At 43.8% G+C, this 13,584-nt stretch overlaps 2 protein-coding genes across 5 annotated transcripts in view; one reads left to right on the forward strand and one right to left on the reverse strand.

Annotated features, from left to right (window-relative positions):
- Positions 1-13,584, forward strand: part of mbo (Nuclear pore complex protein Nup88) — a 65,807-nt gene that overhangs the window by 43,283 nt on the left and 8,940 nt on the right. Inside the window, exon 5 of one of the 2 annotated variants that reach the window (XM_043420665.1) lies at positions 8,696-8,865. The exons of the other annotated variant lie outside the window; for it this stretch is intronic. Within the exon in view, the coding sequence (XP_043276600.1) occupies positions 8,696-8,865 (170 nt within the window). The remainder of the gene's footprint in view (positions 1-8,695; positions 8,866-13,584) is intronic. 2 annotated transcript variants of the gene reach the window in all.
- Positions 3,110-6,621, reverse strand: PNKP (Polynucleotide kinase 3'-phosphatase). Of its 3 annotated transcripts, none has more exons than XM_043420668.1 (6): positions 6,392-6,621; positions 5,060-5,898; positions 4,637-4,915; positions 4,205-4,486; positions 4,055-4,116; positions 3,110-3,450 (listed from the first exon to the last, which is right to left on the reverse strand). In XM_043420668.1, the coding sequence occupies exons 1-6, from the start codon at positions 6,531-6,533 to the stop codon at positions 3,327-3,329; spliced, it is 1,728 nt and encodes a 575-aa protein (XP_043276603.1). In that variant the 5' UTR covers positions 6,534-6,621; the 3' UTR covers positions 3,110-3,326. The 3 variants fall into 3 exon arrangements, with proteins under 3 accessions (XP_043276603.1, XP_043276602.1, XP_043276604.1); XM_043420667.1 differs by having other exon boundaries at positions 3,110-3,564; positions 6,392-6,620; XM_043420669.1 differs by lacking the exon at positions 6,392-6,621 and adding an exon at positions 6,340-6,373 and having other exon boundaries at positions 3,110-3,564.

Genomic DNA, 13,584 nt, shown 5'->3' on the forward strand with positions numbered 1-13,584 from the left:
TCGACTCTCGATCTTGGAATCGTAAACGAAATTTTGTCCAAGTATTCCAATTTTTAGCCCAATTCGCCAAATTTTTTAGTCCTCGCAACTTGCAACTAAGTTGTATTTTAGTGTAAAAAAGGTTTTTTCCCGAAATTTTCTCGCGTGATAAAAAGTTTTGAAAGTATGCAAAAAAATGTTTGAAAATTTGGAAAGAAAGTCGAGTTTCGGGGTTCGTAAGAACATTTTGCTGATCGGAAGTCAACGGGAATTTGGAATAAAAAATGTCATTTTCGGTGTTCGCAGAATTGGGTGAACGGTCGTCAGGGTGATATAGGGACGAAACGCGTCGCTCGTAAAAACCATGTAATTAGTGAATTTTTGAATTCATCACAAGGAAGTTGATGGTCGAGAATAAAAGGGAAGTTGGAGATCTGGTGGGTTCTGGGTGTTGGAGAATCTCCACCAGAATTTCGCTCACATGGTTTTACGAGGGTAGCAGAAGAATGAGAGTGACCGAGTGCGAGCTTATCTTCGCCGGAAATCCAGAAGTTCTCGTGTCAAAGCATTAAAAAATTGGGCGTGGTTTAGCCCGTGATATTTCGAGAATATTTCATCGGAAATGGAAGCTTCAGGATTTTCGTAACGCAGACAAATGAGCGAGGCGCCACGGGACTCGAATTATCCGAATTATATTCCAAAAAAATAAGCAAACAACGAGGAATTACGGATCATTTCTGTATCGATGACGCGGCTCATTACGACTCCGTCATCCGCGCATGATTCATAACGCGTTATTATTTAGTGAGTAATAATCGTAATTAATTTAAGCCCCCGGCGTGATACTCCGGAGTTATAAAATCAACGTGCTCCGTCCCAATTAATCATGCGACTCATCACACGTCACGTATTTATCACCGATGGTTCACATAGATTTCACCACCGCCGCCGCTCTGCCGCGTGCTTCCGAATAATTTCATTAATTGTACACATCTAATTAGAAATCGCTCCTCGCTCGCTCCAAAGGTACGTCGTATCTGTACGAGCATGCTTGCGGCCTGATATCATTGATGTGCGGAATGTGCTCTACTTTTCAAACTAATCTCGAAACACGAGAGTTCCGGGCTTCCATAAAATGCGCGAGGACGATTGAAAATTTCAGAAAAAATGATCAAGATAAAAAATGAAAAAGAAAAAAAAAGCGAGGAACCTGATGGGACAAAATATTGCTTAAAAATGACGAATCAAGTGATGCGAACGCGAGCTTTGAACAGCGGTGTTTTGAACGATCAAATGAAAATCTCGCGCTCATTGATAGTGGAACGATTTGCCAATTTGCAAAATTCACTGAGAATTATTGCCCTCCAACAATATTGCCATGTTAAACGAATCCTATCAAAGATTGAATAGTCAAGTTACCATTGTTCAAAGTATTCACGAAATTTTATCGGATTGCGAGTTAATTAGCGACGGTAATGAAGAAACGAATTGTCTTTGTTCGGCCTGTACAACATCTTCGAGCTATTAAGTGCCGTGGCTATTAACCGGCGAACCAAAGTCTTGGCGAAATCTTAGACATATATTTACAGACGTTAGCTAAAGGGTTTTGGGCTCGAGGGTGGTAGGTTCACGAGAGTGCCAGTTATTATGTGCCCCAGAACCGAAGAGAGGCTTTCTCTCGCCACCAACTAAATATATATACGAATATGGCCGGGTATGTAATGCGTTATTAATGAACACCAAGAATTTCATTAAAGATTGTTTGTATATCAAACTGTCCACTAAATTATGTCCTATAACCCTTCCACAGGTTGCGAATTTGGCCGCGTGGAAATTATCGGCTCACCGTTGGCTCTCCACCCGACAAACCCCAAATTCCGGGCACTTTCCTCCTGCTCCCATACCCACCTCGTACGATGTTTTACCCCCGAAGTGAAAATACGCGCTGCCACACATCATCGTGCTCCATACACGAAGCTAGAGTAATTGAGGGACCGCGACAACTTTTTCTTATCCAGTTCTGCATCTCGTTTTACTAGAAACATATTTCGGGTTGGAATAATATCAATCTTCCAATTTGGACAATCGGGAAGTCCATTTTTCAATGAAATTTATTGCGCTCAATGCGAACTCAGACCCCACCAAGCTCGAAGAATAAATGGAAATAAAAGTGTGACATTTTGTCAGACAATGTTGATCGGAACTCAATCAGGCGACCTCAAAAGTTGAAACATTCGTGACCAATTACGAATAAATGATAAAAGCTCCTCGGCAACGAAGAGCATATAAGACATTTTAGGCGAAAGATTGTTCAGTTCATTGGATCTTGACTGAGAAAGAAAATGCCACTGATGCACTTGCCCATATGAGAATATATAATGGGGAGAACGTTAAAGCAGGATTCCGAATGGGAGGGAGCAAAGCTCGGGTCGGTAATCACGTTTCTTCGAAAAGTTGGGCAATTCAGAAGCGTGCTTCCCGCTGTATACGCGATCGACGTCGTAATCGGCTTCGCGTTCAGGCCACTCTTGCTTGCCAGGGATAAAGAGAGAGAGAGAGAGAGAGAGAGAGAGAGAGAGAAAGAGCATCCACTCGACTGCGTGTATGTGTGCAAGCGAAACTATAGACACTCCATATCCTTTGGCCACTGTTCTCGTTGGGAACATTGCAAGGGCTTATTAGTTTGCAAACTCTCTCTCGAGCGTTTTCGCTTCCTAATATAAAGTTGAAGCGTACAGGATAAACGAAGACGGAGAAAGCTCCAACTTATAACAGAGTCGTTGGTGACACGAGACACGTATAAGTGCATCTGTGATACAGCTAATCACTAACTTTCTTCCTCTCTTTCTCCAATGCTCGTTCGATTGTTCTAAAGGGATCTTCGAGCTCAATTATTAACAATATTTGTCGAGAAATTTGCGAGGCAGGCATCAGGATAACGTTCATTTTCTTCGAAAGAAACATAAACGTTCCAAAGTAATGGAAAAATTGTTGGACTCCGTGTTTAGAGGATTCATAAAGCTCTCGACTGGTGTTAAAAACTTGACAGAAAAACACCGTGGCGAGACTTGGAGTTTTTTAGTTTCGCGACTCCCTGCAACACGAATTCATCCACTGAACGTCACACTCGTATCCGCGAAATGATTTATTATCTGTTTATCCATACATTTTTCTCGAATCGAATTGAAATAATTAGGCGAATTCTGTCCACTTGATTGCTATCCTTCGTGTTCTTTTCGAGATGAGCAGGCTGAGGGCTTTGTACCTGATGACCCCTGCCAGAAGTGTCATTTTGGCTCCATGGAGCTCACAAACTGGCACTTCATTTCGTGACTTGAATTTTTTTGTTACTTCTCGAGAAGGTACATCTCGTAGAGTCTCCGATGTTCGTCGTTGTGGAAACGTGGCACGAAATTAACTCGCACTATCTCAGTGAAGCCCTCGTCCATTCTTGGTGCGACGTAATTCTTTCTGTAAGGTTGTACATGGTTGAAGAAGATAGTGCCGGCCAACAGCCGGAGGCACATGAGGAGCAGTAACTTCACAAATCTCGTGCAACGCCAGAGCAATGTGGAATTGGTGTAGCTAAACAACAGAATGTACTTTAAACTGGGAAAAGTCCAGATGTCAACTGACTTCGTTAGTTTTTTTTAATGAAAAAACTGCTGATTTCGTTATGTTTCATGACCACGAATGTGCCCCCGGGTCATTGAACGTCCACCGTTCCGACACTCGTGACGAAACAGGTCTTGAAAATCCAATCGACGATTGCATCAAATTGATTTATGTTATGAGAACATTTAATGATCATTCCTATCGTTATGACTGAAATGAAAGACTTTAAACCTGCCTAGGCAATTTTTATGACCCTTTAACTCGAGTGAAAATCTTACTGACGGACTGATATTCTTCACTCTTGACAAATTGCATGAAATTCATTATCAATAAAAAGACTATTTCAATTTTAGTTCAAAATTTAGTTTGCTTTGAGTGTTCAATGTCATTTCTAGTTTTATTAATGATTTGATTCACTGCAATGATTTTTCTGCCCCTCGAACACAGTCTTGATACTCACGAGTAAGAATTAATGATGACGTCACTGACGGTCATGTGGCTGGAATCCGTAAGTTCTCGGAACTGCGAATAACACAAGTTCAAATCGAAACATTGTCGAGAATGTTATCTCAATTTTTCTTCTATCTTCAACTGTTTTCTGGAAATCTACCTTGTTATTGTGTCTAGAGTGTTCCTTGCCCGTATTCATGACGAAACATCGAACCGGAACCCCGTGGGTCTGAGCAGCATCAATAAATCTCTTTCTCGCTGCTGTATCAGGATTCGTATTATCGATAACGACGCTCTTCCCTTCTGTCAATGCATTTTCCATTGCTGAGACACATTTTTGCCAGCTCCTCAACTGGTCGCGATTCACGTAGTGATAATCTTTCAGATAATTCTGAGCAAAATGAGTTTTACCGCTTCCTGGACTACCGACCATTATTATTACCTATAATAACAAAAATGCTGTTAACAAAACGAAAACTATGACCATGAAACTTGAAAACTGTATGGAAAAATTCTGAGAACGAATTTTTTATAGTAAATCAAACACTAAAGGAATTTTGAAACTGTGGAACGCTGGTCCACTTGTAATTACCTCTTGCTTCGTCGGAGATAATCTGCTATCCGATGGATCACAAATCGGTGTGTTTTTGTTCACTGCTTTTGGGTTGAATTCTGGAAGAACATACGTCGCTGCTTTATGTCCTAAAAAATGTTCTTCCGGTGTATAAAAAAGGAGCTCCAAATTAAGACTCATCAAACGATCGGCCAACGAGTGGTCTTTCTTTTTTCCTGGTGCCCAATTATTCGGCCTGCCAGCCGCATCACCAACGAAGAAAGATTTTGACCTTTCCACTGGGACACCGTCATTTTTCTGAGTCAACAATTAATTTAATTGTATCTGCTTGTCTAGCTTGTTCCAAATTCAATTGATTGAACCTCATTGTTATTTGGACGAATTTTACAAAAACTCTTTTCTGACTCTGTTAAAGAATTCCAAACTAGTTTCTATACCTACATCATTAACTAATTTTTCCCACATTCCTGTGCGAGGCTTTCTGTACATATCTTTACCAGTGGCTATGAAAACCTGAATAGGTACTCCAAGTTTTTTAACGATTCGCTCGATCTTGAGCTTGAAATCACTCGGTTTCACTTTGCCCAAGAACATTCCCCCCTGATTGGTGAATATGACTATTTTGTATCCTTCAGAATGCAATTTTTTCAATTTTCCCGGCACATCAGGAAACAATATTTGCCAATCGTTGTGGTCTTTTGGAAAAGCATAACCGGATTGAGTTTTTATCAGGGTGTTATCCATATCGTAAGCTGCTATTTTGCTTCTACTTTGAACCCCCGCAGCAGTATAAATCATCAAAGTCCCTAATTCTTCCCAAAAGTCATTATTAGTTTTTGCAGACGAATCAATGTCCATGGGTTGTTCCGCCCCGTTGCCCATCTCTCCATTGTCTCTTTGCAGCTCTTGCAGCATTTCTTTGGTATTTAATTTATCAACAAAGTCCATTTCCTTGTCAGGATCATTTTCTGTTGCAACTATTGGTTTTGACTCGTTCGACGATTCTTTTTTAGGTCTCTTCTCAGACCTCTCGCTATCTTTGCTCTCAGAATCTGTCAAAATTCTTTTCTTCTTCCCATTTTGTGGCTCAACCGGACACACCGGTGGTGGATTGAATTCTATGCAGTATGGGTATTGACCATAAAGGATTTCCAAACGGTCACTGTGTTTTCCAATGAGTTTCACACCTCGCTCTGTTTTGTACCCATTCAACCCACATGCATGATGTCCCAACTGCTGAATTATTACTGTTCCATTCGCATAATTTGCAAACAGACGAACTAACGAAACGTAAAAACATGAAAATACTAGTAATCGACACATTGATTTTCTGCTGCACAATATTAAAAACTTGCTCTAGACATATAAATTTAGTTTTTTTGATATGTTGTTTCTGTGTATGCAAAACTGAGATATGAAAAGGAAGTTTGAATTTGGATTCAGATAATTTTTTAATTCTGTTTTCGTCACTATTTTCAACTTTGGGTCAATTTTTCAAAATTCAGAATATCGAGATAATCATTTTTCACGGAATTTCGGAAGTGTCAAATTTGGAGACTCTAATGTTTTGAGGTTAGATTGCAAAGATACGAAAAAAGATTTGAAAGTGACAAATTTTGATGAAAATACAAAATTTACAAAAATTAAACATACGAATAAAAAATATTTTTGTACAGGTTAAGTATTCGAAAATTTTTTGTAAAAAAAGAACAGCGACGCACTAAAGCGGTTTGTGACGAATTTCATGGTGAGAAGGATTGGTGGAAAACTAACCTTGATTTCTCGAGCACTTTGTATTTGTTATTTTCGTTTCAGGACTTCTGCCAACTGTTATTGGCGCTTGATCCGGCAAATAAATCGCGGATAATGATTTGTCGTCGCTGTATATGTAACAACTTTTAATTTCCGAACTCATGTTAGAGTTTCGCAAGATACGCGTGACATATACGGAAAATAAGAGAAGTCGTCTCGTTCGTATACCAATTCTCAATCGCAATGTGCGTAGCTGTTTCCCCTTCTCGCTCCTGCATTCCGGCACTCTTCGTACTTGAAAAATATACATTCAAAATGTTAAAGCTGATATCGTATCTTTACGTCATAGTAGGGACTGAGGTAGTGAAAGTTATTCTAATATTAAACTCTGTATATTTTTTACGGACCTCGACTATTTCACCATATTTCGATAGGTGTTTACTAAATAAATACCGATAAAATATTGACGTTGATTGAATTGTAATATTAAAAATTATTTACGCAGAAAATTCCGAACTATAGAAAACGTTATCTGACATTTCGAGGGCAGACATTTTTTTACCGAGAACGGCAGTTTGAATCTCCGATAAACAAAAGCAATTTGAAAAACTTTTCGTTGCAAATATTTTTTTTAATTCCACGAAACAACACTTCTCCAAATAATCACTGTGCAAAAGCCTTGAATATTTTCTCTCATAGATATTCGCAACTAGAAAGTTGGGATGTAAACCCAAGAGTTTCCAGTCGTACTTCGTATTTCGAATGGAAAAAATTTTCCATTATTGTGCAGAAATTATGTAGAATAAATTGATTAGATATAATGATCGTAATAAATCGATTCCCAACAAATTTGGCAAAATCAAGGAGCCAAAAATTCGGAAAATTATTATCCAGATTCATAAGTAAGCTATCAGCACGAGGTTTCGGGAGGAAAGAGCGAGAACGGATTTGAAATCCTTGACAAGACTCAAGAAGCTATCCGCGTCTGGTGCTTTAGCTCAAAGAATTGAGTCAAGCGGCAGGGGCAGAGGGGCGCAGCGAGAATTCAGAGAGTGAAAATGGTAATGCTTCGCGTTTTATATCCCACAGCAACGTCTTGGATGAGAATATATAAGAATGAAAAAAGAAGATGGTGTTGGTGGTGTATAACGAGAGGAGAGTCGTTCATAGGTGGGTTGCTGGGATGGATGTATTCGCATTACGTTCGCTCTGCTCTTTTTAATTTCTTCAAAGCATTCGCCCCAGGTTTGAAGAGTGTAAAAGTGGCTCTGGCACCCTCGAACACTGTTTCAGCGTGTTCCTTGAAGCAGCTCTGAACCCCGGTGGAGGTGGAGTCTCCGGATTAATAAGGCGTCGACAATGCGATCGTCGTTGTTTTTCATCCCCCTCTCCTCTCCGCAAACACAGAGCGGACTAGATACACGATGTCCTCGAAATGGCGAAGCGGGAGGGGGCGCTGTGCGTCCAACGGACGAATCGTACTAAGAAAACAGAGCGCACGAAGCTTTTTCCACGAAATTTCTCGATCCACCAGTTCCAGGGAGGTTAAACACGAGATTTGAGACACTCGGTATAACTAAGAGAATAAGAGCTTTGGCTGATCGCTGCTGTCGCGCGTATAAGATGCCACAGTGAGAAAACTTCCTTTTTTCTTTCTCCCTCTCCCTCTGCCCCGCGTGTTTGAGGTGAGGAGCCTCTCGCCGTTTAATATAAATGTATTTTCTCGACAGTGCGAGACACGCTCGTACTCTTCGTTCCGGCTTTTTCTACCGAATGCTCGTACACACAGTCGTTGTACGTCTCTTTAACGTACTTTACTTTTCTTAACACTCTGACACAACACATAGAGCGGACTCTCTCGACCCACCTCGCAGGGGAGTAGGTCTTAATGAGTGGAAACAACTTTTTAAAGTCTCTTCAGATGTCTCTATATACACTTGGCTCGCTCCGTCATGCTCTCTTTCTACGTCCCCTGCTTCTTCTGTCAGCTGATAAGCTTCGTCTCACCCAAACAAATACATTACTGATTTCTTTGTTTGAAACATTACGAGCCAAGTGTTTTCGACGTTTTTCCCTAATGTCCGCGTGACATTAATCCCACGAATCGTCCCTTTTATTCGACGTTAGGACGAACGCAACCATCTTCAAAATTTATTTATACTCAACATTTATGAGTTTCCCTTGACACTTGACACTTTTTCAATTTCAACTAAATCGAAAATATTTTATTGCGAAATTATTGAAAAAAACTGATGAGCGTTGAACCTTTTTCTCGATTCTTCGTCTTCGTTCGCGGTGAAAATTGGATATTTTTCTGTTTGAAAGACGCTGCAGCCCACGGACCCCCCGATAATGGAGATCACAAATTTGCTCGTGAACGAGACAGTGACGCAGCTCGCGCTGTGGGGCAATTTGGGTATCGTGCTTCTCGAGTTGCCGAGACGTTGGGGCAAGGACAACGCTTTCCAAGGAGGGAACGAGGTCGTTTCTTGCATGTAAGTAAACAATATATTCGAAAAATAAAACAAAATAAAAAGAAAAATTATTCGCGATGAGGAATTTTTAAAAACCCGAAAGAATATCGTTCGGAACGAAGACTCCCCGGGAAGTTAACGCGGCGGGCTCATACAAATAAGGAAACATTTAGTCGCTCGATCTCTCCTCGTCATCCGGCGCTTCGGGCACCTCCTCAGCCGCTGTTCGCACCGCTCTTCCTAATATCCGGTAATTAAACGGAGCTCTCTCGGAGATGACACTCGAGAGGTCTCCCCCTCGCGTGTGTCCTCCTTAGCCATTCGGCTTTGCCTCTCATGGAATTAAGGTGGCTTTGCTCGGTTAGTTTTCAAAAGTTGGGACTCGCTTCCTCGTGGCACACTTGCAACGTAACGCGGCCCGGGGCTACGCAGCGCTGAATACTAACCGCCTCATCAACAACACATGCGACCCCCGCGCGCGTGCACCTCTCGCGCCTTTCCTTCGCTTCCTTCGTGGCCGCGTTACTTTCTCCACACGCTCCGTCCTCGCGCGCGCTCCGCTCGCTCAAAGAGCGCCCTCAGCCTCGTCCCCTCGGCCTTTCGCGGAGCAGCCAACCTCACGGGCGATTATAACGTCGGCCCGTTGTAAAACCTCTATTATCAGAGATAAACGTCATTCCAGAGCTCCAAGTCGGCGAGACCCGAACGCGAAACGCTTCCGAAACTCCGCTCTCGCACCCCCCGATCCCCGAGCTTTTCGCCGCCTCAAAATTCCACCCTTTCACACCCCGAACTTATGTATCTTTCTCCGGCACTTTGGAAGACTCAAACTTTCCTTAATTCGTTCGAGACTCGAACAACTTTGCGGAATCGTTCCTCACCGCGTTTCCTCGCGCTGCTCTCCGCCCTCGAAACTCCCCACATGGTTTTCACTCGTTTGCCGCGTGGCTTCGAAAAAATTTTACATTCGCGGAGCCGACCGGCGTTTCGGGAAATTCAGGGGGTCGCGACCTTCCAAATTTCCAACGTTTCTTCAAATTTTCTCACGAAAAAGGTAAAAAAATGTTTTTTCTCAGCAATATCACGCCATCGTTCGTGCTCATTTTGGGCCCAATCGAAAGAGAATTTATTTATTGGCTTAAACTTCAATTTTCGAGTTGCTCAATGGCCTCTGAGCTTCGCAATTCGACAAAATGACCGAGACTCTCTGCCGAGTCCGAAAAAATCAAAATTTGGTAAAAAATGAAAAAACGTAATGAAACAGGCTCAAAAAATGATGAAGATCGAGCACCGCGGGAACGAAAAAGTCTCGATTCGTTTAATCGGTTATTGTTTCATAATCCACGGCAAAGATAAAAGCTCGAGCCGCGAGTGTTCGCGAGGTGGCGCATGATTCCGAAATTTGTGCACTTCAACCCGAGCTTCTCAACAGATCCTCGGATTTGGTAGGGAGCAGCTCTAACGAACTTTAAGTTAAAAAGAATAGAAAGATGGAGAACGAGCGCGGAGCGCGAGGGGGCGAGAAATAAAAGCGGAGGATTTAGAGAAGCAGAGTTTTTGTAATTATTAAGAGGCATTCTTTAGCGGCGACTTGCTTCGTCGTGTCCCATTCCTTCTCGCTCTCTCGCAAGCGCGTAGCGAGAGCCCTTCTCGGCTATCCGAGGGCACGTCTGTGTGTGGCTTCGCGTTCACGATTCGCGGCCAGCGTAATATCAGCGACGTTAGTCGCGGACTAGCTTGTAAGCAAATGTATAGCAAGGACGCCGGAGTCTCGCGACCAGTTTGTAAGCAAGTTGCGGTCATTAAAACGAATCTCGGGGATTTAATGCCTCCTCCAGCTCGTTTCCCACCTTGCCGACTCGTATCGCATTCACGTATATACTCGTACACAGATATACGAAGCTCCTTAAATATAGGCGTGCAAAAGTGTGTCCTCCCGGGACGCTTAAAACTGAAGATCCTAAAGGAACTCTTGCGCGAGGAGAAAGCAGCCGGGCAAACTTTACGACTCGGGCCAACGCCGGGGTTATCGCGCTCCGACTTCTTCCCCCTCCCAGCCCTTGGGCCTCTTCTCGACGCTGCACTTCCTTCTCACCCATTTTTCTTCCCCTTCGTCGTCCTTTTCTCTCGCGCTCCGCTGCTTCCTCCCGAGTCAGCTTCGCTCCTGGGAGATTCAGTGATTTTCGAACGGTGATCGCGAGCCCCGATTGACCCGGTTCCTGGGAGACGGCCTCTCGCGGCTGACGAGCTTCGACGGACCAGAGTTCTCGATTAATCGCGGTCCGAGTCTCCGGGGCGGATGGGGTCGGAGCTCGGTCAACGAAAATCGAAAAGTTCGGCCACTTTCCCTGGTCCGAAACAACAACAGTTGGACGAGGCATCGGATTTCGACCGGGGCGTTAAAACCCCTCTAAACGAAGCCCGAAACCGAGGACGAACCGCTGGAACCGTGAGGGGCGAAAATTAAGGTCGGAGAAGCGCCTGGAGGGTTCGACCCCGGGACACCCGGTATCGAGCTCATAATCGGGGAGGCAGCTAATATTCTCTCGACTTGGAAGAGCCTCTCGCGGCGGCCTCGAGATTCTCGGATTAACCAAATGGCGGCAATAATGGCGATTATTCGGATTATGATATCAGAGTGCGAAGTGGCTTCGTTCTCCGCGCACTTGTATACCTCCGACGCCAGCACCATCATCGCCAAACGGCCGCTAACTGCACTCCTCTCCCACACCCCCCTCCAAATCCTCGCGCTTCGAGACACCGGATTAAAACTATTACCCTTGAACCACGTACCCGCCACAAGCACTGGATAAATATACACAATTTCATCGTTGCATAATCTCCACAAAAATTCTCCCCGAACATGAAAACTTGTACGAGTTTTCACCGATTTTCAGACCGTCCTTCGCTTCTCGGCTGATTTTTCTTCCGAACGAGTTGCTTCGAACGTCAAAAATTGGCGCGAACCAACATTTTCGGGCAGGAAAACAGTTGTGCCGGCGTTCTTTCCCTCTTTTATTGCGACGAAACTTTGTCACGGGAAAAAAACAGTGAAAGCGTTGTTTTAGCTGTCGAGGAACGAGCACTCGAGCTCATTGACGTCCCACGACCCTTTTCAGCTCTTGAAACAACGTCGGCGAAGAGCCTTCTCATTTTCCGAATACCTATTGAACCAGAGGTCCCGTCCCATCGGACCAAGAATCTATAAGAAATGATCTCAAAAGTTTTCCATCAGCACAAAAGTGTGCAGAGACCTTTCGGTGAAGAAAAAACTCGTTTGGAGTTTCCGGCTACATGCGCACAGAAATAAGGTGAAAAAATAGCAGTGCCTTTCGTTAATTGCATTTTTGACGGTGACTCCGGATAAAAATTTCATTGGAAGGTAGACGCGGAGCCGGGCGCACTTGTACAGGTGAAAAGTACGCGCAAATAAGTCTCGGAACATTTGTGAATTTGCAAACTGCTCTGCTCGCATCGAGGATTCCCTCTCGAGTCGTAATATTCCATATTCCAAGAACTCGTGGGTAAGCTTGACGCGTGTATATAGACATATGAATGTATCGCGTCGAGAGTACGTATTAATTCGACAACGAATTGCGAACCAACGCTCTGGGGAAGATCACTTCTCGTGGTTATTGTGTCTGTACATAGATATGCGAAGGCGAATACGAATGTATGAAGAAAGAAGCGAACGCGAGGTCGTTTCCGCCTCGGGAAAAGGCAGAGAGTGGTCGCGCTCCCAGCTAATTATTGTTTTAAGGATTACCGTTATGTGTTTATTATGCGAAGAGCATCTCACTCTCGTAGCGCCGCAGCATCCCATAACATTCGGGAGAATTCAGGCTCTGCGTGGCGAAGCACGAAATCCAACCCGGAGCCGTGGCCTACGTTTATGAATAATTCTCACCTTTCGTCTCAACTCCCCGCAACGTACGCGCGAGTCCGCCGCACACGCATTCAGCTTCATCAGGACGACCAATGCGCGTTGAGCGTCTTCCTCGATCCATCCCATCGGGATAAACCGCATTACGATTTTGCATTTGCCGTTACGGCTCTATTCATCCCTGCCCGAAAACTCCCAAGTTTTCGATGCCAGTTCCCAGGAATTTCGTTGAAGCGCCTGAAACTGTTTGGTCTCGGCGACTCGGTCGATTCATCTGTAAAAAGATTTTCATGATTCCGCATAGAGAAAGACTCGATCGTTGTTCAGCTCCGACCTGGTGACAAAAACGATTATCGAAGCGCGTCGCTTCGTCAGGGTCCACGGAGAGAGTCTTGGAAATATAAATTTTCATGGAGTGGGAGAGTCGAGTTGATAAAATGAAAAAGTACGTGACCGGGTTGTCAAGTGCGAAGCGAGAAATGGAAACGGAATCGAGGATACGAACGGCATCGCGATATTTACACGATTTTTGTATATTCGTTTGTTTTTTTAATGTTCGTTATAACCGTTGGGAGTTATGATCGGGTGGGGGTCGTTTCGGAGTGACACGAGGCCCGGTGTGTTGCGTGTGAAACAAATTCAACAAACGATATGGAATCGTGACCGCCGACGTGCGATATCACCGTCGTCGTAGTCGTCTCGTCTCGTCTCGTCTCTCTCGTGCGCCCGTTCGGGCTGGCCACACAGCGCGAATTTATGTTCGTTAAAATCGTCTGTCGGAGGGGTAGAAAAACCGCAAAAGAGGAAAAAAGCGAAAAATAATAATAACACGCGTGTACTAACTAACGGATGATAAA

The sequence above is a fragment of the Venturia canescens genome, chromosome 5 (genome assembly GCF_019457755.1).
Source record: "Venturia canescens isolate UGA chromosome 5, ASM1945775v1, whole genome shotgun sequence".
Taxonomy (NCBI): domain Eukaryota; kingdom Metazoa; phylum Arthropoda; class Insecta; order Hymenoptera; family Ichneumonidae; genus Venturia; species Venturia canescens.

Excerpts from the sequence above, each read along its gene's own strand:
- PNKP (XM_043420667.1), bottom strand. The coding sequence starts at position 6,533 with ATGAGTTCGGAAATTAAAAGTTGTTACATATACAGCGACGACAAATCA. Across the intron at positions 4,916-5,059 it reads GGGAAAAATTAGTTAATGAT|AAAAATGACGGTGTCCCAGT; the intron begins GTAGGTATAGAA and ends TTGTTGACTCAG. Across the intron at positions 4,117-4,204 it reads ACTCTAGACACAATAACAAG|TTCCGAGAACTTACGGATTC; the intron begins GTAGATTTCCAG and ends TGTTATTCGCAG.